The sequence below is a fragment of the Bufo gargarizans genome, chromosome 5 (assembly GCF_014858855.1).
Source record: "Bufo gargarizans isolate SCDJY-AF-19 chromosome 5, ASM1485885v1, whole genome shotgun sequence".
NCBI classification, from domain to species: Eukaryota; Metazoa; Chordata; class Amphibia; order Anura; family Bufonidae; genus Bufo; species Bufo gargarizans.
Window position 1 is genome coordinate 134859005 of NC_058084.1, and position 23051 is coordinate 134882055.

A 23051-nucleotide genomic window follows, 5' to 3' on the forward strand; every position below is an offset into this window, starting at 1 on the left:
AAAACCACAGACCCATGGAAGCAAGCGTTCCAGCAGGCATATAAGAAACTGCCACCTGCAAGACCATGCAGCACAAGGCAGCGTCCGCTGATGCATAAGTATGCACCTGGTAAAATTTTGTGAATGTGTGTAAGGAGGACCAAGTAGCCGCCTTACACAACTGTGCAGCCGAAGCGCGATTCCTCCGAGCCCAAGATGCGCCCACCGCTCTGGTGGAGTGAGTCATGACACCTAAGGGCGGAACCCTGCCCTGGACGCGGTAAGCCTCCGCAATTGCAGCCTGAATCCAACGTGCTATTGCCATCTAGGAGGCCGCCAATCCCTTGCGAGGACCCTCCGGAATGACAAAAAGGGAGTTTGTACGGCGGAAGGGACTGGAGGCTGCTAAATAGAGCTCTGACAACGTCCAAATCGTGTAACTCCTTTTCCTTAGGGTGTGAAGGAGATGGACACAGTGAGGGAAGGATAATTTCCTCAATAATATGGAAGTCAGTGACCACCTTCAGAAGAAAAGAAGGGACGGGCCGGAGAACCACTTTGTCCCTATGAATAACCAGGAAGGGTTCTCTGCAAGAGAGCGCCGCCAACTCGGATACCCGTCTGATAGGTGGAAAAACTACCTTCCAGGACAGGAGTCGGAGAGAAATCTCCCGCAAGGGCTTAAAGGGGGAAGCCTGGAGCACTGAGAGGACAAAATTCAGATCCCAAGGCGATAAAGGAGGACGGTACGGAGGAACCGTATGTGCCACTCCCTGAAGAAAAGTCCTTACAGGCCCTAGGGGGGCCAGAGGGAGCTGGAAAAAGATATAAAGCGCCGACACCTGACCCTTCAAAGAACTAAGGCCAGACCAAGGTCCAACCCTGATTGAAGAAAGGACAGGACCGTGGGGAGAGAAAAACGAAGTGGTGGAATATTTCGGCTTTCACAGAAACCCAGGAAGGACCTCCAGGTCCTGTAATAGATCCTGGACGACGCAGGCTTCCTGGCCTGAATCATAGTGCGAATGACATCCGCCGAAAACCCTATGCGCGTTAGAATGGCGGTTTTAATGGCCACGCCGTCACACGAAGAGACCTTAAATGCTGATGGAAGACCGGTCCCTACAAAAGAAGGTCGTCTCTGAGAGGTAGTGACCAAGGGACGTCTCCTAGAAGGAGAACGAGGTCGGCGTACCACACGTGACGGGGCCAATCCGGGGTGACGAGGATCATCGGAATGCCCTTGATTCTGGTTTTCCGTAGAACCCTGGGTAGGAGGGGGAAGGGGGGAAACACTTAAAGGAGGGAGAATCCCTGCCAAGGGGAAATCAGGGTGTCCACGCCGCAAGCTTCTGGATCCCTTGCTCGGGAGAGGAAGGTAGGAAGTTTCCAATTGAGCCTTGAGGCCATCAAGTCCACGTCGGGGCGAAGCCAACGTAGACAGATCGCCTCGAATGGAGGGACCACTAGCCCGGATCTATGGTCATCCTGCTGAGGAAGTCCGCAGTCCAGTTCTCCACACCCAGGATGTAGATTGCTGAAATTGCCGGTACATGGGCCTCCGCCCACCGCAAGATCTTGGCAGATTCCTGCATCACTGCGAGGCTGCGTGTTTTCCCCCTTGGTGGTTGATGTACGCCACCGCCGTGGCGTTGTCTGAATGGACTCTGACGGGGCGACACTTCAGGAGGTGGGTCCAGTGCCGAAGGGATAGAGGAATCGCCCTGAGCTCCAGGGCATTTATCGGGAGCTTGGACTCCGACCAAGACCATGTGCCTTGGACTGTCCTGGGAGGGAACACTCCTCTCCAACCCAGCAGACTGGCGTCGGTGGTAACAACCGTCCAGGATATCGGAAGGAAAGACCTTCCCAGAACTGGAACCGACAGCCAGCAACAAAGGGACGACCTCACCTGGGGAGAGAGGCGGATGGGATAGTCCAGGCTCTCGTGCGAGAGTGTAACTGGGCAAAGGGAATCGCCTCGAAACAGGCAGGTGACCATCTTCCCTAACGTCCTCATGCAGAGGCGAATGGACGGAAGCCTACAATCGAGAACAACCCTCAACGAACGGTGCAAGGCCAGTCGCTTGTCCAGAGGAAGGCCGCTTCCGTGTCCAGAAGCATACCCAGAAAGACCAGTTGTCTGGAGGGAGTCAGAGATGACTTCTGCAGATTGACCAGCCACCCGAAACGTGCAAGGGCTTCCAGCGTGATACATACGCTGCTCAACGCCTGAGCAAAGGAGGGAGCCTTGATGAGGATGTCGTCCAGATAAGGCATAAGGAAGATGCCTCTGGAGCGGAGCAGGGCAAGAAGATTTTTGTGAAGACCCGAGGCGCAGTTGCCAGTCTGAACGGGAGGGCGAAAAACTGGTAATGATAGTCTCCTATCGCAAACCTCAGAAAGTGCTGGTGACTCCGCGTGACGGGGGTCGTGGAGGTATGCGTCCTGGATATCTACGGCCGAAAGGAATTCCCCCTGCTTCAGAGAAGCAATTACAGAACAAAGGGATTCCATCCGAAACCGCCTAAGACGGAGGAACTTGTTCAGCAGTTTGAGCTCCAGGATTGGGCGCACCGAGCCTTCCTTTTTGGGGACCACAAAAAGGTTTGAATAAAAACCCCTTGAACCTCTCTGCTGGGGGAAAGAAGAGATGACTCCCCATTCCAGGAGGGACTGAATGGCCTGGGAGAAGGCAGCCGCCCGCTCGGGGTCCCGTGGAAGACGGGATTGAGAAAACCTGTCTGGGGGAAGAGACAGGAACTCGATCACATATCCCGAGGATACAATCTCGAGTGCCCAAGCGTCGGAGACGTGGGCCCGCCAGACGTCCTGGAAGAGTAGGAGGCGGCCCCCCACCCTGTTAGCAGCAGAAGGTCGAGCGGCTTGAGGCCTGGGACGCCAGGAGGGCTGTGCCCGAAAGAACGGCTTTTTTACGTTGATCTTGGGAAGTAAACCCTCCCCCCAGCGGAAGAGCTCGTCACGGGGCAAGAACTAGCGAATCGATGAAAGGGCCTACCACGTGAGGAATCTGACCTAACGTGAGAGGCCCACTTAGCTCTAGGCTGTGAGAGAGGGGGGGCTCTTGCCTCCCGTGGCCTCAGAAATAATTTTGTCCAGCCGAGAACCAAAGAGACGGGCGCTGGCGAAGGGAAGTCCGACTAAAGAACGCTTAGAAGTCACATATGCTGCCCACACCTTTAGCAAAAACACACGGCGTAAGGTGACTGCAAGCGCTGAAGAGCGCGCGATGAGGGCACCAGCGTCCAACGATGCCTTGCAGAGGAACTTCCCCGTCTGGGTGATCAGCTGCGCCAAGGATCAGAGATCCTGAGCATGGACCTCAGATACCAAGTCCTGGTCCAGCTGGCTGCCCCACTCAGAGATCGCCTTTGCCACCCACGCAGAGGCGAACATGGGCCTAAGGGCTGAACCCTGTAGCTGCAAAGAGGGACTTCGTCAAGGATTCCATCCGACGATCTTCAGCCGATTGGAAGAAGGATCCATCGGCTATAGGAATAGCCATATTTTTGGCAAGCCGTGCCACTGGTGGGTGGGTCGACCTTAGGAGGGGATGCCCACGTGGACACACAATCCGCTGGGAAAGGATATAGGACATCCAGCTTTTTTTGGGGTGGAAAAACACATGTCTGGATGATCCCAAGACTTGGAAACCACAGCCGAAAAATCATTATGGCGAGGAAACACCTTCAAGGCCTGTTTTGGACGGAAGAAAGATACCCCCAGTTGGTCAATGGGGGGGTGGGGGGGAATCATTCTGCACCCGGAAGGTGTTGCGGATGGCAGCAATGAGACTATCCACAGTGGAGGCCAACTTGGAAGGCTGCTCCGTATCCGTGTTCAAATCAGAATTCTCAACCTCTCCTTCGGACAGCACGTCCCCAGGAGAAGAAAAACCTGAGTGAGACCGTACACGGGGTGGAGAGGGAGATGCGTCAGAGGAAGAAACATGGTCTACTCTGGGACGCTTTAGTGAATGCCGTGCGCTATACGGAATCACCAGAGAGAAGGGACCAAGGAGGGTCGCCCGAGCAAAAGGCTCTGGAGGATGCATCTGAGGGAGGTGCAGCCTGCACTGGTGGCGGATTCTCAACCAAGTGACCCACTATAGATAGGGTGGATTGGGAGATTTTAGCAAGGTTTTCCACCGCCTGAGAGAGAGTTCTGGCCCAATCGGGTAACTCAGATGCCAGAGGGTGAGGCAGCAGTACGGGCTGAAGGGGGGGCCCCTGCCTGGGCGTCTGACAAGCAGTGCAGACAGAATCCGGTTGCCTGCAAGGGAATTTTGCCTGACACATAGAGCAGGCATAATAGACAGCTATCGGCAGCCAAGGAAGTGCACCAGAGGGATCAAACATTATGGTACCCAGGCAGAGACGCCTGAGGCTGGAGAGGAAACAGAGACCTGGTGAGAAGAGCAAGAGTTCCTACCAAAGCCAGGAGCAGACGACATCCGGAGAAGAGCTGCCTGAGCGCTGTGGCGGGAAGAGAAGGCCCCGCCCCCTCAGGTCCTGCATCTCCCGCTCAGTGCCGCGGCGGTGCGCGCGCCTCCCAGTAACCCTCGCAGTGCCGGACAACAGTAACCCCCGCAACGCCTGGAACAGGCTGCCACCCGTTCTGAAGCAGAGGGATGATAGAAGCCGCCGCCTCTCTCTAAGCCTGTGCCGCTTCCGTCCCGATCCGAGCGCCGAGATAGGTCCTGCCCCCTCCTAACCCGATGTGCTCCTCTGTTCCCGAAGCGCCGAAAAGCGCGTGAGTAATAATAATCACCCCTGCTGGTCAAATCACGCAGGAGACCGGAGAGTGCCTCTTCTAGAGAGGGAGGGGGAGGAGGAAGGGAGAGGGAAGAGGAACTGTGCAGCCAAAGCGGGGGGAGGTCGACGGCCTGGAGCAGGCATCACTACTTATCTGTCCAGCCGCCATCTTCACCCCTCCACTGTAGTGGCAGGACGCTGGAAGAGGGACTTGGATGGATGACCCTTCTGCTGGCGGGATGCAGGGGAGCGAGGCTGCCCTGGTCCCCTTGTGGGGGAGGAGGCAGCGTGGTGGACCAATGCTGGCGTGCTCCCCCGGGAGAACAGGGAGGCTACGCGACCAGTGTTTCCCACCGGAAAAATAAGGAAAAAAAAAATATATAAAATAACTAAAATAAAAAATCTTCAGGAGCCTCCTATTGACACTAGAAAAAAATAAAGCTCTCTCTCCAAGCTGGAGGGGGTATAGCTGCCAGGGGAGGAGCTAACAGCTTTATCTAGTGTCAACGCCTCCTAGAGGACATAGCTATACCCACGGTTCCTGTGTCCCCCAATTAATATGGGCGAGAAATAACCATTTGATTAAATGTTTAAAATGTCATCTTTATCTTCTCTATAAACAAACTGCCTAAATGACTTCATGGTTGGTCTCCATCAACCAAATAATAAATCTTATATGCACAGACATGCATTTTACATTCTGGAAAACAGTGAGATTTTCTTGTAGAAGACCTGAACATCTCTGTGTTGTCGTGGAAACCTTACATTGTGAATGTTTTTCCTGCACTCTGACAACCTGTGAGTCACAGCCAGTTTGTTTATCAAGAAATCTTGACAGGCTATTTAGTCAGGATTTTTATTCTTTTTTGGTGACAACCCACATACAGATCCTAAAATATTAACTCTAAAAAGGCACAGCAGATAAAATCTGGACTAATGAAAGTATTGTTTATCTATATCTATTTCCTCAATAAGGATCTATTATTATATTCTAATGTCTTTACAAGTGCAATTTTATCAAACGCTAATGCATAGTGATGGGTGCGGGAAATAAATAAAAAAATATCAATACTCTCCTAAGATACTGTATAGACATGGAGTCAAAAACATGAATTGAAAGAAAATATTGTAGTACTGATGTTCATGTAAATGAGTTACACCATAAACCACAAGGATTTAATGGATAAATCCAAAATTCCAATCATCTTCTGGTTATTTTCTGCTACTAGTGTTATTCCAGATTCTAAATTACATAATTAAGTTTATGCTCCATTTGTAAGAATGTCTGTCAATATAGACACGCACCAGACGATGTAAATCCTCAAAATATTCTCCCAGGCTTGTAAAAGGAGATGTTGGCCTGTCAAACTGTGATGAATGAACTTGGAACAACTTCTTGCCTTCTAACTAACTTGACAGAATTGGGCTATATGAAAGCCAGCCCATAAAACAGTATACCATGATTTTTTTTATCTTACAGCATTCAGGGACATGTCCAAAGTTTTTAATTATCTTAGACAACCTGTCCTAACAAAGTAACTTATCACCTATCCACAGCAGTCAGACCCCCCAGTAATCGGACACGTATTACAACAATTATGATATGGTAAGTTGCTTTGGTAGGACAACTCCAAGAATATAACATTGACTACCTATCCTTCATTATAATCTCTTTAAAGAAAAAAAAAAAAGGGCTATGAAGTTAGTAACAAATTAGGATCTATAGGTTCATCTTCAGTGGAACTCTATATAAAACACATAGTGCAGCTCAGAGGTGATCTCCAAACCACGTGTAAGCATGAAGAGCACCAATACTTTCAATCTACCGTACTTCTCCCTTGAGAAAGACTACCGCAAAAGGGAGCTACATCTTAATGTGGATACATTAAACTTTTGTGCATACTGTTGTATTAATTTTTAATACAGTTGTAACAGTCCATCGTACTTGTACATACCCAATATGTGCGCAGTCTCGATATGGCAGCACAGAGAATATGCTACAAAATGATCTTCTCCCACTTAAAAGGACGATTCTGTAAAATTAGAGAACATTCATGTAAGTCAGCAAGCTGGACAGTTCAGAGGCAGTGATACTATGTTTCACTGTTTGCTCAAACCATAGCAGTCAACCCTGGACTGGGAGAAGGGGTAGAGGTTTGTGGTTCGGGGGCCGAATAACAATAACAGTGAGAAATTGCAGGAATCCTATTGTCAGCAACATGTAACCTTGGACATTTAGTTTATTTCTGGGTGTCTCGTACACAGACATTACATCGTAGACCTAGACTTGGCAAGAAACTAGTACAACTGTATACAAAAGCTGTGAAAATTATATGCATTATAAATAGATACATGACAATCACGACTGTGAATTTTTCCTGCATATTTCACTTATTCTTTAACAGACTAGCGTCGTAAGAAGCTGGGACTATGGCATAGAAATAACACATCTCCTATGTCACCTCAGTATGACTGATTTCTAGGGCAAGGGTGCACTAATTACTGTAGTGGAATGTAAGACCCAGTTAGATCAATCCAGGAGCCAGGATGACTTATTAAAGGTCAGAAAATAATTACTATTTTATTTTCAAAATCAGTTTATTGTTTTCAAAGTAAGGTAGAATAAACAGCACAACAGAGGAAATAAACTCATGGTGTCAGTGCATAAAGTCATCACGACAGAATAAAGCCCAAAATAGTACATTAATTAATTGTTTAATGACCTGAACAGAAAGCAACACAAAATGTCATGTGCCAGCAGCAAACTCCTAGACATGTTGACTACCTGACTTGTAGAATTTAGCCAGCACTGGTCTACAGCTACCCAAGCATCTTTTCAAAGTTTTACTACATAATTATGCCTAAGCATAAGTACAAAAAGTGGTATTAGAGAAGACAAAAGACCATGTCCAGCTTGTAAATATCATCTTCTCTTATAAAATAGACACATGATCTTACACCGCCATTGCTTTTGAGAACAAAGGGCTGTATGAAATAGCTTATAGGGAATCGGTCAGCTCCAAAACTAGAGTAAGGCTACTTTCACACTAGCGTTTTTGCTGGATCGGGCAGGGTTCAGCAAAAACGCTTCCGTTACTGATAATACAACCGGTTGTATTATCTGTAACATACCCAAGACGGATCCGTCATGAACTCCATTGAAAGTCAATTGGGGACGGATCCGTTTTCTATTGTGTCAGAGAAAACTGATCCATCCCCATTGACTGGCATTGTGGGTCATGACGTCTTGCTCCGCATCCCAGGAGGGAAAGCAAACCGCAGCATGCTGCGGTTTGCTCTCCGGTATGAGAACGGAACCAAACGGAATGGAATGCATTTTGAAGCATCCTGTTCTGTTCAGTTACGTTTTGTCCCCATTGACAATGAATGGGGACAAAATGGAAGTGTTTTTTTCCCCGGTATTGAGACCCTATGATGGATCTCAATACCAGAAAATATTAACGCTGGTGTGAAAGTAGCCTAAACTGTGTATAGTGTAAGTGGTGCCGAGTCAGAATATATAATGTGTATCTTCATAGTCACTTGCATTCTGACACTGTGTTCTGATGAACAAGCAATGAAATGCATTGAAAGGGCTCACGCACATAATGAAAAAGAGTCAAAGAGGAGTCTTCCCAATGCATTTTACAGCTGGTTTGTTGGAGGACAGCGTCGGTATGCAAGTGCATATAAAGATTAAAATCATATCTTCTGACTCAGCACCACTTATTCTATACACAGTTTACTCTAGTTTTGGTGGTGTTTTGGAGCGGACAGATTTCTTCCTGACACTTACTTCCTGACAATCTGCTTGTACATCGTCCCATGTAAAGAAATCTTAAGTCCTGTGATCACAGAAGCATCAGCACTCATTCAAGCTAGAGAAGACTGGTAGCACGTACATATTGTGAGTTGACAGCCGTGTAGAAAGTGACTAATGATGAAGCTGCAGATCCACTGCATTTATAACATGGCAGGCAACACTAATAACTACACAGGAGGATCTACAGTATGAGTATGGTGAAGTTTTTTAGCATCAGTGGAGGCAAGTTCTGAATGGTTGGTACTGTATGAGCAACAAGCCCAGTTTTTCTGATATTCTTGCTAAATGCCATCTCCTCTGTATGGGGACAAGCAATCACTACTTAGAAAACTTGTTGCCATACAGATTCATAGTTTCTGGGCAGCAGATTCCTCTTTACACAGGATAATCTGATGTCCTAAGACAATGATCCTGGGTGCTGGTCAAAAGTTATGATTACCTGATAAACAAGTGTTTGCTCGTTCATCAGGTGATCACTGGCTCCTTCATAAAGGGCAATTATTGGCAATGAGCATTTCTACAAATGCTTTTCCCTAAATATTGACTCAGTGAAAGTCCTTAAAGAAGACCTGTCACCACAAGATGCAGTGTAATCTGCAGACAGCATGTCATAGAGCAGGAGGAGCTGAGCAGATTGATACAGTGGCATGCAAATGTTTGGGCACCCATGGTTAAAATTACTGTTACTGTGAACAGTTAAGCAAGTTGAAGATGAAATGATCTCCAAAAGGTATAAAGTTAGGCTACTTTCACACTCCGTCATGGATCTGCACAGACGGATCCGCACCGATAATACAACCGCATGCATCCGTTCAGAACAGATCCGTTTGTATTATCTTTATCATTGTCAAAACGGATCCGTCTTGAACTCCATTGAAAGTCAATAGGGGCGGATCCGTTTGCTATTGTGTCAGTGAAAACGGATCCGTCCCCATTGACTTACATTGTGTGTCAAGACGGATCCATTTGCATCCGCATCGTCAGGTGGACAGCGTTTTGGTGTCCGCCTCCAGAGCGGAATGGAGGCGGAACAGAGGCAAACTGATGCATTCTGAGCGGATCCTTATCTATTCAGAATGCATTAGGGCAAAACTGATCCATTTTGGACCGCTTTTAAGAGCCCAGAAACGGATCTTACAAACCTTAACCAAAACGCCAGTGTGAAAGTAGCCTAAAAAGATGAAACACACTTTCCAACATTTTAAGCAATATCAGTGTATTATTTTGGTTTTGTACAAATTTAGAGTGAAAAAACTATATGCAAAACTATAGGAACCCCAGGAGATTTGAGCACTCATAACTTAGACTGCGGTCTCAGACCTTTAAGAGTACCTTTCACCAGTCCTGACATTACAATATAAGTACCTGGAACTGTAGGGCATCATGAGTAGATGTCACTGTAATTTTATTTTTCAGATTGGTTGCTCTCTTGCCCCGCTGTGCCCCTCATTGTGGTTTTGTGCCCTGTATGCTAACAGATAGCATTGTACAGAGAGGAGGAGACGTCAAGTTTTCTCAGGGGACGTCTCCTTTTCCCTGGTGAGCTTTTTTTTTCTCCTTTCTCCCCTAGGAAAAGCTGACGTCTCCTCCTCCCTGTACCGATGGGCATACAGGGTGTGAAACCAGAACAGGGGACACAGTAGGGCAACAGAGCAGCCGAGCTAAAAACTAAAATTACAGCAATGACATCTACTAATAATGCCCTACAGTGCCAGGTACTTATATTGTAATGTCAGGACTGGTGAAAGGTTCTCCTTAAATAGCCTGGTAGGGTTAAGGCTTGTTCACAATCATTGCTACAAAAGGCCAGGTGATGCAAATTTCCAAACTTTATAAATACCCAGACTACTCTAACCTTGACCCAAAAAACAGCAGCCATGGGGTCTTCCAATCAGTTATCTAACATTCTGAAATTGCAAATGGTTGAAAATAGTTGAGCCCCACAAAGCAGGAAAAGGCAATAAGAAGATAGCAAAGCAAGGTAAGAGCTTTAAGGAGCTGGTGCAATCCCTGAATAAGAACAACATCGGTCTTAGGTTCACCTCTGAGATCGAAAGAACCTCACTTCCTTTTTTGGACATTGAGATTGCAAGGGGTCCCAATGGGGAGAATAAAACAAACTTTTAGGAAACCCACTGCAGCCAACTCATTATTTAGTTGGGATAGCCATCATCCTTGTCCTTTGAAACAGAGAATTCCTTTTGGCCAATACCTGAGGATGAGGAGGAATTGGTCCTCCCTTGGGGACTTTAAGCAACAGGCAGGGGACCTTTGGACAGAACTTTTACATCCCAAGAAGGACCAGGTCACAACTAACTCCATACACCTGGTAGCCACCTTTGACGGAGCGGTAGAAGAGATTAGGAAGGTGATTTCTAAATACTGGGGAATTTTACAATTGGACCCAGACATTAGGAATGCAGTTTCTGAGACCCCACACATATCGCAGGGGTTACAGTCATTACACTGAGGCACCCAAAAAAACTGGGCGGGGGGGGGGCTTCATCTCGTGTGTATATGCAATTGCTGCAGTGGATGTATACCATGTGCACATGTCACCCATAGACACGTTTACTAGTAATATCACCCGAAAAAGGTATTCTATCAAAAACTTCATCAATTGTCACTCAAAAGGGGTAATTTATAAGGCAATATGTAAGTGTGGATTAGAATACGTGGGTAAAACGACCCGAGAATGTCGTAGACGGATCGGGGAGCACCTGGGAGACATGAGACATGGGAGAGACACCCCCCTGGCCAAACACATTGAATCTACTCATGGGGGAGACTACTAAGGAATTAGGTTTATGGGTATTGAGGCTGTTTCTCCTCTAATGAGAGGAGGGGATTGGGATAAGAGAATTTTAAAAAGGGAGACATGGTGGATATTTGAATTGAAAATGGCCCAGCCTAAGGGCTTAAATGAACATTTACTGTATGGCTGTTACATTTGATTTATTGTAGACCTTTCCCCTTTGCCTCCTTTTACTCGTCCCAGTCCCTCTAAGATTTATTACTTTTGTTATATATACATACTCTTTTCTCTTGGAATACAACATAATACATCTTACCAGTATATTGATTTAAGCCTGTACCACTTAAAGCCCTTATTGCGTTGGCCAGTCACTCCACTGTTGACCAGCGCATTCGTTGTTATATCGCTTTATCACTGAAGCAGCGAAGTGAGAAGTCCAGGGGGGTGTCTTGTGCCCTGTTCACCTCTGTGAGCTCCAGCCCAGTCCGGCCTCCATACAGCACCATCCCGATGGGCATATATGTAATAAAGGAGGCGTGCCTATCTGGAATTGTTTGCTGGACACGTCACTGAGTTTGGTCACATGACTGTTCATGTGATCCATCACGTGCCTTAAGGGGGAGAGTTTACCGGCCGCCCGGGTATATTTAAAAAGTGCCAGTAGGAACGCCGACATTGCAGCTGCCACACGCAGGATGCTGGAAGCTCCGCTGCGTGCACACAAGCACATGGAGATAGAGGGCTGAGTATTAGTGACTGTAGCGATTGAGCAACGCTGGGTCCTTGCCTTAGTTGTTTAGATTTTAGCTGATAACTAATGCTTAGTCTTTATTCATGTTAGTCCCATGATGATTTGGCTTTGGGCCAATGAAACGCATGGGGGGTTTCACTAACCATCACTAGGGTCTCCCTGCTGTTTTTCCCTGATGAAGCTGGGCAGTCATTTGGCTGCATAGGGGCAAACAGGGACACCTAGGTAGTGAGGATTGGCTCAGAAGGGTCGCACTTTTGAGAGTGAGCAATTTGCTCCATGGGCAACAGGATTTAGCTCAGGTCAAGCAGGGGATCTAGGGGAAGAGACCCAGCATTTGGATCCCTGAGACCCCCATTAGACTTCAGGACGTACCCCTGGTAAGACCATTCCTTTTTTTCTTGTGCACTGCTATTTAACGTACTAACGTGCGTAACTTTTTATATATTTGATTGACCTAATGGGCCATGATTTTATCCGCATTATTTATTAAAAGTTATATATTAATAAGGTTACCCTTCTTAATTGTTTGTTTAGATTCTTGATTCGTTTGGGTAGCCCATTTCCTGACACTGTATTGGCCATTGTCATTATGTTTATGTTTACCACAGACGTTGTTGTGGTAAATGGTTTTACTGTTCAGTGATACCCGCTCAAATATGGCCTTCATGGAAGAGTCAACAGATGAAAACCTCTCGTCCTCACCACAAAATTCAGGTCAATTCACGTCACATCTACACCAGGCGCACTGAGGAAGGAGTGGCCGAGCGAGCGTCCTCCTCTCAGTGCGCCTGCGCCGACTGAAGACCGGTACGGCGCAGGCGCGAGATTTGGAACGCAGACAGGGCCAGCCGAAGGAGGAGAGTGCTCGCTGGCCCTGTCAATCAACAGGAGGAGGGGGCGTTTTTTTTAAAGGAGGATGCGGCGGCTACCAGCCAGCAACCGCCCTACTTGCTGGTAGCCAGGTAATTAACGTATTATAAAAGTGCGTTTTTTTTTTAAAGAAACTAAGCCACAGAAAAATGTAAGAGCATTATATATTGAATAATCGCACTATAATTTTAATTAGCCCAAAAATGAAAAATGACTTTTGGGGGGTGACAGAAGCCCTTTAACTTTATGCCTTTTGGAGATCATTTCATCTTCAACTTGCTTAACTTTTCACAGTAACAGTAATTTTGACCAGGGGTACCAAAACTTTTGCATGCCACTGTATATAGTATTTTGGTAAAAAATTGAGTAAAACTTGTAATTTATACATTTATATCTCTCCTCTTTCTGACTTCATTGTACAAGGGGAAGGTGTTATCAGTAATTGATAGCATTCTCGGTGTAAGAGTGTATACAAAGATAGCTGTCAGTCACTGATTACCACCCCCCTACCCCCTCTGTGCTTAGAGCTGTTCCCCCTTAGGCTAGAAAAAAACTAAGAAATAATTATGTAAATGACAAGTTTTACAGAATCTTTTCCCACAAAACTATTCATCAATCTGCTCAGCTCCTCCTGCTCTATACCAAGCTGCCTGCAGATTGGACTGCATTTTGTGGCGACAGGTCCTCTCTAAAGCACCAGGTGTGAATGAAACTGCAAATACCTAATTGGACGGAGACCGTATGAAATGTAGTAATCCCATATCGTGTGGCAGAAATCAGATATTAATAAGTAATGAATGTTTCTGAACGGTCAAGGAATGATTTGATTGGATTTCTCAACAGAAAAAAATGAAAGTTTTAAAGACGTATTCTCAGGCCATACCTCACCTCTGTAGGTTTGTAAGTATTGAGCTATGGAGTTCAGTAATCATTCAGTATCATTCTATTAAACAGACCTAATTCAATAGCTGATTTTTAAGACACGATTATTAATTTATCTCATTATTCACGGGGAACTTTGGCTCTGTTTTGTTAATTTTTGAGAGACTAGCCAACAATGCAGCACAATAATGAAAAACTACACACAAACTACTGTACCATGGTTCTTGGGATTACAAATGGAGGAAGTGTGTGTTTGCGGTGTTACCTGCCACTCCTTGTGTCGTGCTGTCTCATGCTCTTAATAAAATGAACCTTCTTAAAGTTCTTTGGTCTGGGTGAACCGGACAGAGTCCGACATCTGAAAAATAAGTCAATTAAAGCCTGAAGTGAGATCTTTCATGGCATCTCCACACAAAGACAGGAAGGAAAAAAAAATCTGACAAATGGCTGCAGTCTAGTCACAGTTCACAGACGGTACAAGTGTATTGCACAAAGCCACAAGAACTAGGAGAGAACAATTAGAATTCTTTAACATTGTAATATTTTTCCAAACAGCCAAGAATTTTCCTTTTATTCACCGTAATGACTACACAATAGACAGCAAAAACATTTGGTAACACATAAAAGTAAAAGCGTCTCTTCTAAAGCTGGACCAACCATCTAATGTAAATTAGGGCCTTCTGAGTCTCCCCTGATCCTTGGGAAGATGAGCAGCTTCCACCAGCAGTACTCTCCTCTCTCCCTGTTCAGGACAAATCAGGACACATGCATGCTCAACAAGCTAAACACACATAGGTATAGGGGGGTTGGGAAAATTAGCTTTGGCCGAAAGAGTATTATTCAGCCAACTTCTAATGTGTATGGCCAGCCTAATTCTCTTTTGCTGTTCCCCCCTTAGTAAGTTGTAAGTAAATGCCTTTAAAATACTATTGGTTCGGCCCTGGCAGAAGAGTGAAGTCTTGCTGCAGAGCCGAGATTGCGGGAGGCAGATAAAACTAAATCTGAATGGAAAGATGAATAGATAATAACTATGGTTAACATTAACAACATACATAACACATTTCATAATACCAGCGTAATTATACCAGATAACTGCCATGTGATATGCCAAAGCTGATACTGCTGATGACAGATACATGTATATACATATTAAACTGCATTAAAATGATTGAGACTAATACTGTTTTTGTTCTGTATACACCAATCACTGGACTAAGGGTACTTTCACACTTGCGTTTTTCTTTTCCGGCATAGAGTTCCGTCCTAGGGGCTCTATACCGGAAAAGAACTGATCAGTTTTATCCCCATGCATTCTGAATGGAGAGTAATCCGTTCAGGATGCATCAGGATGTCTTCAGTTCAGTCTTTTTGACTGATCAGGTAAAAGATAAAACCGCATCATGTATCGGTTTTATCTCCGGCCAAAAAAACAGAAGAATAAAAAAGGTAAAAAAAATTATGCCGGATCAGTTTTTCCGGATGACACCGGAAAGACGGATCCGGCATTTCAATGCATTTTTCTGACTAATCAGGCATTTTTTAGACTGATCCTGATCACTCTGCCGCAAGTGTAAAAGTAGCCTAAAGCATACCTGTTAGATGCATGTCGCCCAAAAGTACAGATTTAAAAGGGATTCTGTCACCAGGATTTACCCTATAGAGATATTTATATGTGCCCATCAGTCTCCTTGTTTTGTATTAAATGATCCCACTCTTACTGCTCTGTGTGTCTTTTATTCTTCCAAAAAGCGATTTTATAGATATGTAAATTGCCTTGCTAAGGAGCCCAAGGGGTTGTCCCACGATTTGTTGGAGTCCAGCCGCGCCCATCGTTCCGGAGCCCATCACTGCCTACCATTAAATTTATTCACTGCACTTGCCCTGACGTCATTCCTTCCAAGCGTCGTAATCTTGCGCAGGCACAGTGTACACAGTAGTGTGCAGACTACTGGCAAAGGCTTCGTCGATCCAACTGCGCATGCGCTGGCTCCCTGCGCACACAAGATTACGGCGCTTGGAAGGAATGACGTCAGGGTAAGTGCAGTGAATAAATTAACTGGTAGGCGTTGCTGGGCTCCGGAACGATGGGCGCGACTGGGCTCCAATGGATCGTGGGACAACCCCTTGGGCTCCTTAGCAAGGTAATTTACATATCTATAAAATTGCTTTTTGGAACAATAAAAGACACACAGAGCAGTAAGAGTGGGATCATTTAATATATATCAAGGAGACTGATGGGCACATATAAATATCTCTATAGGGTAAATCCTGGTGACAGAATCCCTTTAAGCCATGCCATGAGCGATAAGGTTCGGCTGTTGGATTTCAACATTCACAATCCTTTTGCTCTGAGGGACATAAGCCGCTGCCTCCTCTCTCCCCATTTGCTGCACATGTATGCCTGGCCGAGCCAAACGTGCAGGGGTATGGGACGATCAGATGATTGTTCACACTACAGGTGACTTGTATATGGCTAGCGTTAAGGTGGCCACATACATTAGATGCATGCCTGGGTGTGGAGAACTGATCTTTTAATTGAAAACTTTACTGTAGACCTCAGCATGGACCCAAAGCCTACTGGTAAAAAGTGACACTATAGAGGTGGTACTCAAAGAAAGTTCATGCATGTCATCAGCATAAATCCTGATGTTTGACAAATTTTCAGTTCAACAACTGCTCTGCTTGAGGGATGCATCAAATAACAACCAAAAATAAAAAATGAAATTATAAATATTAGGAAGCATACCTCCGCAAAGGAGCATTTTCTTCAATGTCTTCAAGTGTTTCCAGTGAAGACCGCTGAGAGATCAGGCGTCGTCTACAGAAGGCAATGCAAAGTATTTTTTAATGGGTAATAACCAACATCAAGCACAGAAGTGATAATAGTAGTAATAATTTTTATTAATCATAATAAAAATCACCATAAACATGACCATTTAGCTTTCAGTTCTTTTGATCAGTTATGATCCGTTTATGTCACTTCTGTTCGAGATCAGTTATTTTTGACAGAACAAAAAGTCCTGCATGCAGTAATCTTTCTCCAATCAAAAATAACTGATCTGTCTATCAGCCCTAAGGCTGCTTTCACATCTGTATTCTCCTTTCTGTTCTTCTGCTCCATCACAGGAGCAAAAGAATGGAAAGGACAGATTTGGCACATAATGGAGTCTACGGACCTCATAGACTATAATGGGATCTGTTAGGCTGAGTTCACACAGGCGAGATTTCCGCGCGGGTGCAATGCGGGAGGTGAACGCATTGCACCCTCACTGAATCCGGACCCATTCATTTCTATGGGGCTGTGCACATGAGTGGTGATTTTCACGCATCACTTATGCGTTGGGTGAAAATCGCAGCATGCTCTATATTGTGCGTTTATCACGCAACGCAGGACCCATAGAAGTAAATGGGGCTGAGTGAAAATCGCAAGCATCCGCAATCAAGTGTGGATGTGGTGCGATTTTCACGCATGGTTGCTAAGATGAGTCTATTCACTGTATTATTTTCCCTTATGACATGTTATAAGTGAAAATAATAGCATTCTTTAATACAGAATGCTTAGTAGGTGGTCAATTGAGGGTTAAAAAATAATTAACTCACCTTCTCCTCTTGATCGCGTAGCTGCTGGTCTCTTCTTACTTCTTTAATCATGAGCTGCCGGCTAAAGGACCTGTGGTGATGTTATATCACATGGTCCAATCACATGATCCATCACCACTGTGATGGATCATGTGATTGGACCATGTGATATGACATCACCACAGGTTCTTTAGCTGGTGATGGATCATGTGATTGGACCATGTGATATGACGTCACCACAGGTCCTTTAGCCGGCAGCTCATGATTAAAGAAGTAAGAAGAGACCGGCAGCTATGCGATCAAGAGGAGAAGGTGAGTTAATTATTTTTTAACCCTCAATTGACCACCTACTAAGCATTCTGTATTAAAGAATGCTATTATTTTCCCTAATAACCATGTTATAAGGGAAAATAATAACATCTACACAACACCGAACCCAAACCTGAACTTCTGTGAAGAAGTTTGGGTCTGGGTACCACAGTCAGTTTTTTATCACGCACGTGCAAAACGCATTGCACCCGCGTGATAAAAACTGAACGCAATCGCAGTCAAAACTGACAGCAATTGGGTACCTACTCGCGCGGGTTTGCTGCAACGCATCCGGACCTTATCCGGACACGCTTGTGTGAACTCCGCCTTAGGTTTGCATTCAGGGGAAAGTTTGCTGGACTTTTGTCTCCGCTACAAAATCGATCCCCAGGATCTATAACGGAACAGAAGAACGGAAAGGAGAACACAGATTTGAAAGCAGTCTTACAATGTTTTTCCAAAAGTTTGTGATTTATAAAAAGATACAGTAGCAATGAAGGACCAGCACTCACTTCCAGATGTTCTCAACAATTGTGTTTATTGTCACATATGTTCCGTGATGTGTTTCAACACACATTGAGTCTTTCTCAAACAGTCACAAAAAACTGTTGCGTTCTTGGTCACGGTTTAAGCCCATCGGCTCCAAAGTTTGATGCTGATGGATCCAATATGCCTCTCGTCTCATCAGTAACTGATTCCCGTCTCCTCCTTGTCTCGGCTGTGTTACACCTTCAATAATTTGAAATCGCAATTGTGCTATGTTATGACTTTGTTGATGGAAATTATGCGGTACCGGTAACAGCAGGTTCTTTGTGTTTACTAAACCTGTCTTTCATTCGTGCGGATGTTTCTCCTACATATAGAAGTCCACATGAGCACTTCAAAACGTATATGACGTAATTGCTGTCACAGGTAAAAAAAAAAAAACGTATGGGGTTATGTTCCCCAGATTGTGGGTGAGTGAGGAAAGAGCCCTTAATAACGATAGAGCAGTGTATACATCTAAGGCAGGGAAAAGTTCCCTGTCTCGTGGTGGCAAGAGCTTTTTGTTTCAAGTCCCTCTTGTCACTGCCTATATCCGCTTTAACAATCTTATCGCGGACATTCTCCGCTCTTTTGTAACATATCATAGGTCGACTCTGGAACTCATCAATTGCAGGGTAAGATTCACTTACAATGTGCCAATGTATATTTATTACCGCTCTGATTTTATGTACCCATGGATGGTACTTAACAATAAGGGGTATAAATGGCTTCTCTTTGTTTTTTTTTAGCTGTATATGGGTTTCTGTCCCTTTGTTCCTGTAACAGATGTGGGGAATATCCCCTTTCTCTGAATTTAGCAGACATTTCATTCAATCTGATTTCACACTGTTCAGGATCACCCACAATATGTCTCACCCGCTGGTATTGGGAATATGGTAACGATCGCTTTGTGGTGGTAGGGCGATTGCTGGTATAATAAAGTATACTATTGCGGTCAGTATCCTTAATGTACAAATCAGTGTCAACCTTATTGCCTTCCACCCTAATTACCCACATGTTGAGAAAGGAGATCTGAACGTCACACTGCCACACGCAGAACACATCGTCGATAAATCGACGCCAAAAAATACAATATTGAATATATAATGGATTGGAGTAAATAAAATCCTGTTCGAACTGTGCCGTATAGCAATTTGCATATAGCGGTGCGGCGTTTGAACCCATCGCGGTCCCGCGTTGCTGTTGGTAGAAGGTGTCCTGAAACCAAAAATAATTCTGTTCCAGCAAAATGGTTAGGAGAGAGAAAAAAGTATTTTTCTTCCTCCTTATATACGTATACTCCTATCGAGCAGCCTTCTCACGGCCTCCAGCCCTTTTATGTGTTCAATTAAAGTATAGAGGCTGTAGACATCAAATGTCACTAAGATAAATCTATGCAACTTGACACAGAATGTAACTTCATTCAAAAAGTGCTAAGTATCTCTCAGGTAAGATGGAGCTAACCTTATGAGTGGGGTTAATATTTTTTCTAGGAGTATCGCCGGAGGAGAGAGGATGGAATCAATAGCAGCCACTATGGGATGACCAGGAGGATGAATCATAGATTTATGCACCTTCGTTAAGGTGTAAAACACCGGTACATTGGGGTGCTGATTGATCAAAAAGTCGCCTAACTTGGCGTCTATTGTTCCATTTTCTTTGTATGGTTCAACCAAGGTTAATAGCATTTGTTTAATGTAACCTGTGGGGTCTGATTGCAGTACGTGGTATGTTTCCTTGTCCTGCAACTGTCCCATGATCTCCGAGACAGAATAAGATTTATCAAGGACCACCAGGGCTCCCCCTTTATCTGCAGGTTTGAAGACAAGTCTGTTTGAGAAAGACACAATGAGTGTCGAAACGCGTCACAGGAACATATGTGACAATAAACACAATCGTTGAGAACATCTGGAAGCAAGTGCCGGTCCTTCATTGCTACTCTTACATGGGGATCCTAGGACGCGAGCACCACGAGATTTTACCTACAGTGCCGACCTATTGGACAAAATAAATGATAAAATATAGAGTCATATCTCTTTCAATGCAATTAATATTAGAACATGATGCTATTATTGAACGTTACTGGCCTCTTTCCACAGTTTACTGTATAAACTCCATCTGGAATTCACTTTTAATTACTGTAATTCCAGAACCATCTTTTGTCGCCTAGGCCCCATGTTTATATAGTGTACTGTGACTACAAACGCGCTTCCGCATAATACAGTGTGATGAGATATTAGTGCAGTGATGAACGTGGAAGACCTTTATTATGTAGGAGTACCACACTTATTCCATTTGCCTCTGTTTAATGAGAAGGTGAAGACACATTTGCTTGTGTTGCACTTGTGAAAGGAAACAGATCTAAGCCAGTTCTTCCAGTACAAGTCTTTATTTTGCGCTCGCTCGTACTGTCCTGTCGTCACGTTTTCAAGTCGACTATGTACACTAGGGACAATTAACTACTGAAAATGATTGGCTGCGAGTATTTGCATTTTATTCAAGCGACGCTGACAACCCTTTCACTGTAAAGCTCCAGCTCATCTTAAACAAAACAGCAAGGCCAAGCTGTGAAAAGCCACAAAAGTCTGATGTAATTTCAGTAATAGATGTGGAAACACTGTTACAGTAGGTGGCGTCCATTTAAAGGGACACTAAACCTAAAGCCTCTATTGCCGCTGTTTCCTTTGAAGTCAAATACAGTCTATTGTACCTAGTAGTCAGCCATTTCAGGCTAAGCAAAAGCAGATTGCAATGGACTTCTACAGGGTTTCTAGCAGGAAGTCCAGAAAACTTCTTTGTCTCTTTTATGGTGTCCTGTTATGTTGCTGTCCGCTGTGTGCTGACTGATCTGACCGCTGTCTGTTTCTCATATTGACCCTGTGCTGCCCTACCTGACCTCAGACTGTTTTACGCCAACCTCAGCTCGTTCCAGACTACAGACTTGCCTGACTCCTCGATGTTTTGTACCTGTGTCTCTCGACCCCCGTGGGGTCAGTGGTCAACTTAACAGAGACTACTCCAAGAGGTAGTGACCTGGTGGTTCCCCTGTAATGAAATCCAGATCCCTGTTGCAGCAAAATCTATTAAAAATTACAGTAATGTCAAAATCTGCACACAGTTTTTTTTGTGAATTTTGTGGATGCCAGCCTATGAACTGCAACATGTGGATGAGATTTGCTATAATCTCATATGCTAATATATGATGCTGATTTTCTATCCGGAAATCTGATCAGAAAATCCACAGCATATCTGCCACGTGTATCCTAAGAATGGATCCTGTTTTGGGGGAACTGGCCATGCCAGTGCATTACATAGTCAAACATTACTCAACCCCGGCAAAAAACTGTAAAAACAGCTAATTGTCACACTGGCTAACATACAAAATAGGTTATATTAGTAAAAAACCTGTACAAATTTACCATAATTCTGATTAGACCATGGAATAATTCTGGAGAAACTTTTCCTAGAACTCCGCTTTCAGCTCTGTTACTACTTCTGCAAATTTGTTAATACATTGACATCTATGTATTGTCATTCCACTTGTTAATAATTTGTGTGCCTACCAGGGCGGTGGAGTCAGTAAGCAAAACTTCTGTGACCCCTCTCCAACTCAGATTCCACAGTCCTGCTAGTCATGACTGTTTTTCTGAACATTTTTGAGCATGCACCTATGTTTATTTCATATTTTTCGAAGGCGCTGGTGTAACTTTGTTTTTTGCATTGTACATTTGGAGGAATGGCTGCCTCCATGTGGGTTGTGCGCTTCTGCCCATCTGTCCAAGACTTGAAATTAGAGCATAATATAGCTAGAGAAGGTTCCCATCTAAAGAGGCCACCTTGTTGTTGGTAGATGGGGCCATGCGCTTGATTAAAAAAAAAAAAGTGTGCAAGGTGCCTCAAATTTTCATGTAAGTATAGTGGTAATGCAATTCAGAATAATTCATGTTTTCAATGTAATGTTTGCTTTTTTGATAAATAGAGGCCTTAGACTAACAAACAAAATTTTCCTACATTTAAAAAAAAAAGTAAATATGCAACAAGCTGTGCATTTAATAAATTATATAACATTAATAATAACATAACTCAGTCCAAAACTGACCAGTGCACGTCCCTACACAGCCTAAGGGTACTTTCACATAAGCGGCAGGGGACTCCGGCAGGCTGTTCCGGCGGATGAACAGCTGTCGGATCCGTCCTGCCACTAGTTCACGTGTGCCCCCGGACTGCTGCTCCGTCCCTATTGACTATAATGGGGGCGGCGGCAGCACGGCAGCGCACAGTAAGAGGCAGACTAAAAGTACTGCATGCTTTACCAGACGCTGCCAGAATGGACTCCAGCCCCATTACCCATAATCGGATCCGACGGTGATCCAGCAAATATACTAAGAAACAGCTGGACAAATACACTGCACGCAGTGGTTTTTGTCTCGGCAAAAAATGCAGCGAATCGGCTGAACAGTCTGCCGGCAGTGTGAAACAGGCCTAAGGCCTCATGCACACGACCGTGTTTTTGTTCAGCAACCAATCTGCATTTTTTGCAAATGTGGATCCATTCATTTCAATGAAACCGCAGACAGCAAACCATATGCCTGTTGCCGCTGTCATGCAAAAAAACACTTGTTTATTTTGTGGGCAAGGATAATGCATTTCTACAGAAAGTGAAAAGAAAATGGCGGCACGCACATGGTCTGTATCCGTGTTTTACTGACTGAATAGTGTCAGCCAAAAAGAACACAAAGAATCTGTAAGTAGCTTTAAATGGGGGGAAATCATTTCCTTTTTGTATCACATTCACTAATG

General features: G+C 44.7%; 1 protein-coding gene across 2 annotated transcripts in view; it reads right to left on the minus strand.

The window, feature by feature from the left end:
- The window catches only part of CABLES1 (Cdk5 and Abl enzyme substrate 1), a 102788-nt gene that overhangs the window by 24341 nt on the left and 55396 nt on the right, over positions 1–23051 (minus strand). For both annotated transcript variants that reach the window (XM_044294894.1, XM_044294893.1), the window contains exons 2-4: positions 16585–16656; positions 14104–14196; positions 6710–6787 (exon numbers count right to left, since the gene is read on the minus strand). In XM_044294894.1, coding sequence (XP_044150829.1) covers positions 6710–6787; positions 14104–14196; positions 16585–16656 — 243 coding nt within the window. The remainder of the gene's footprint in view (positions 1–6709; positions 6788–14103; positions 14197–16584; positions 16657–23051) is intronic.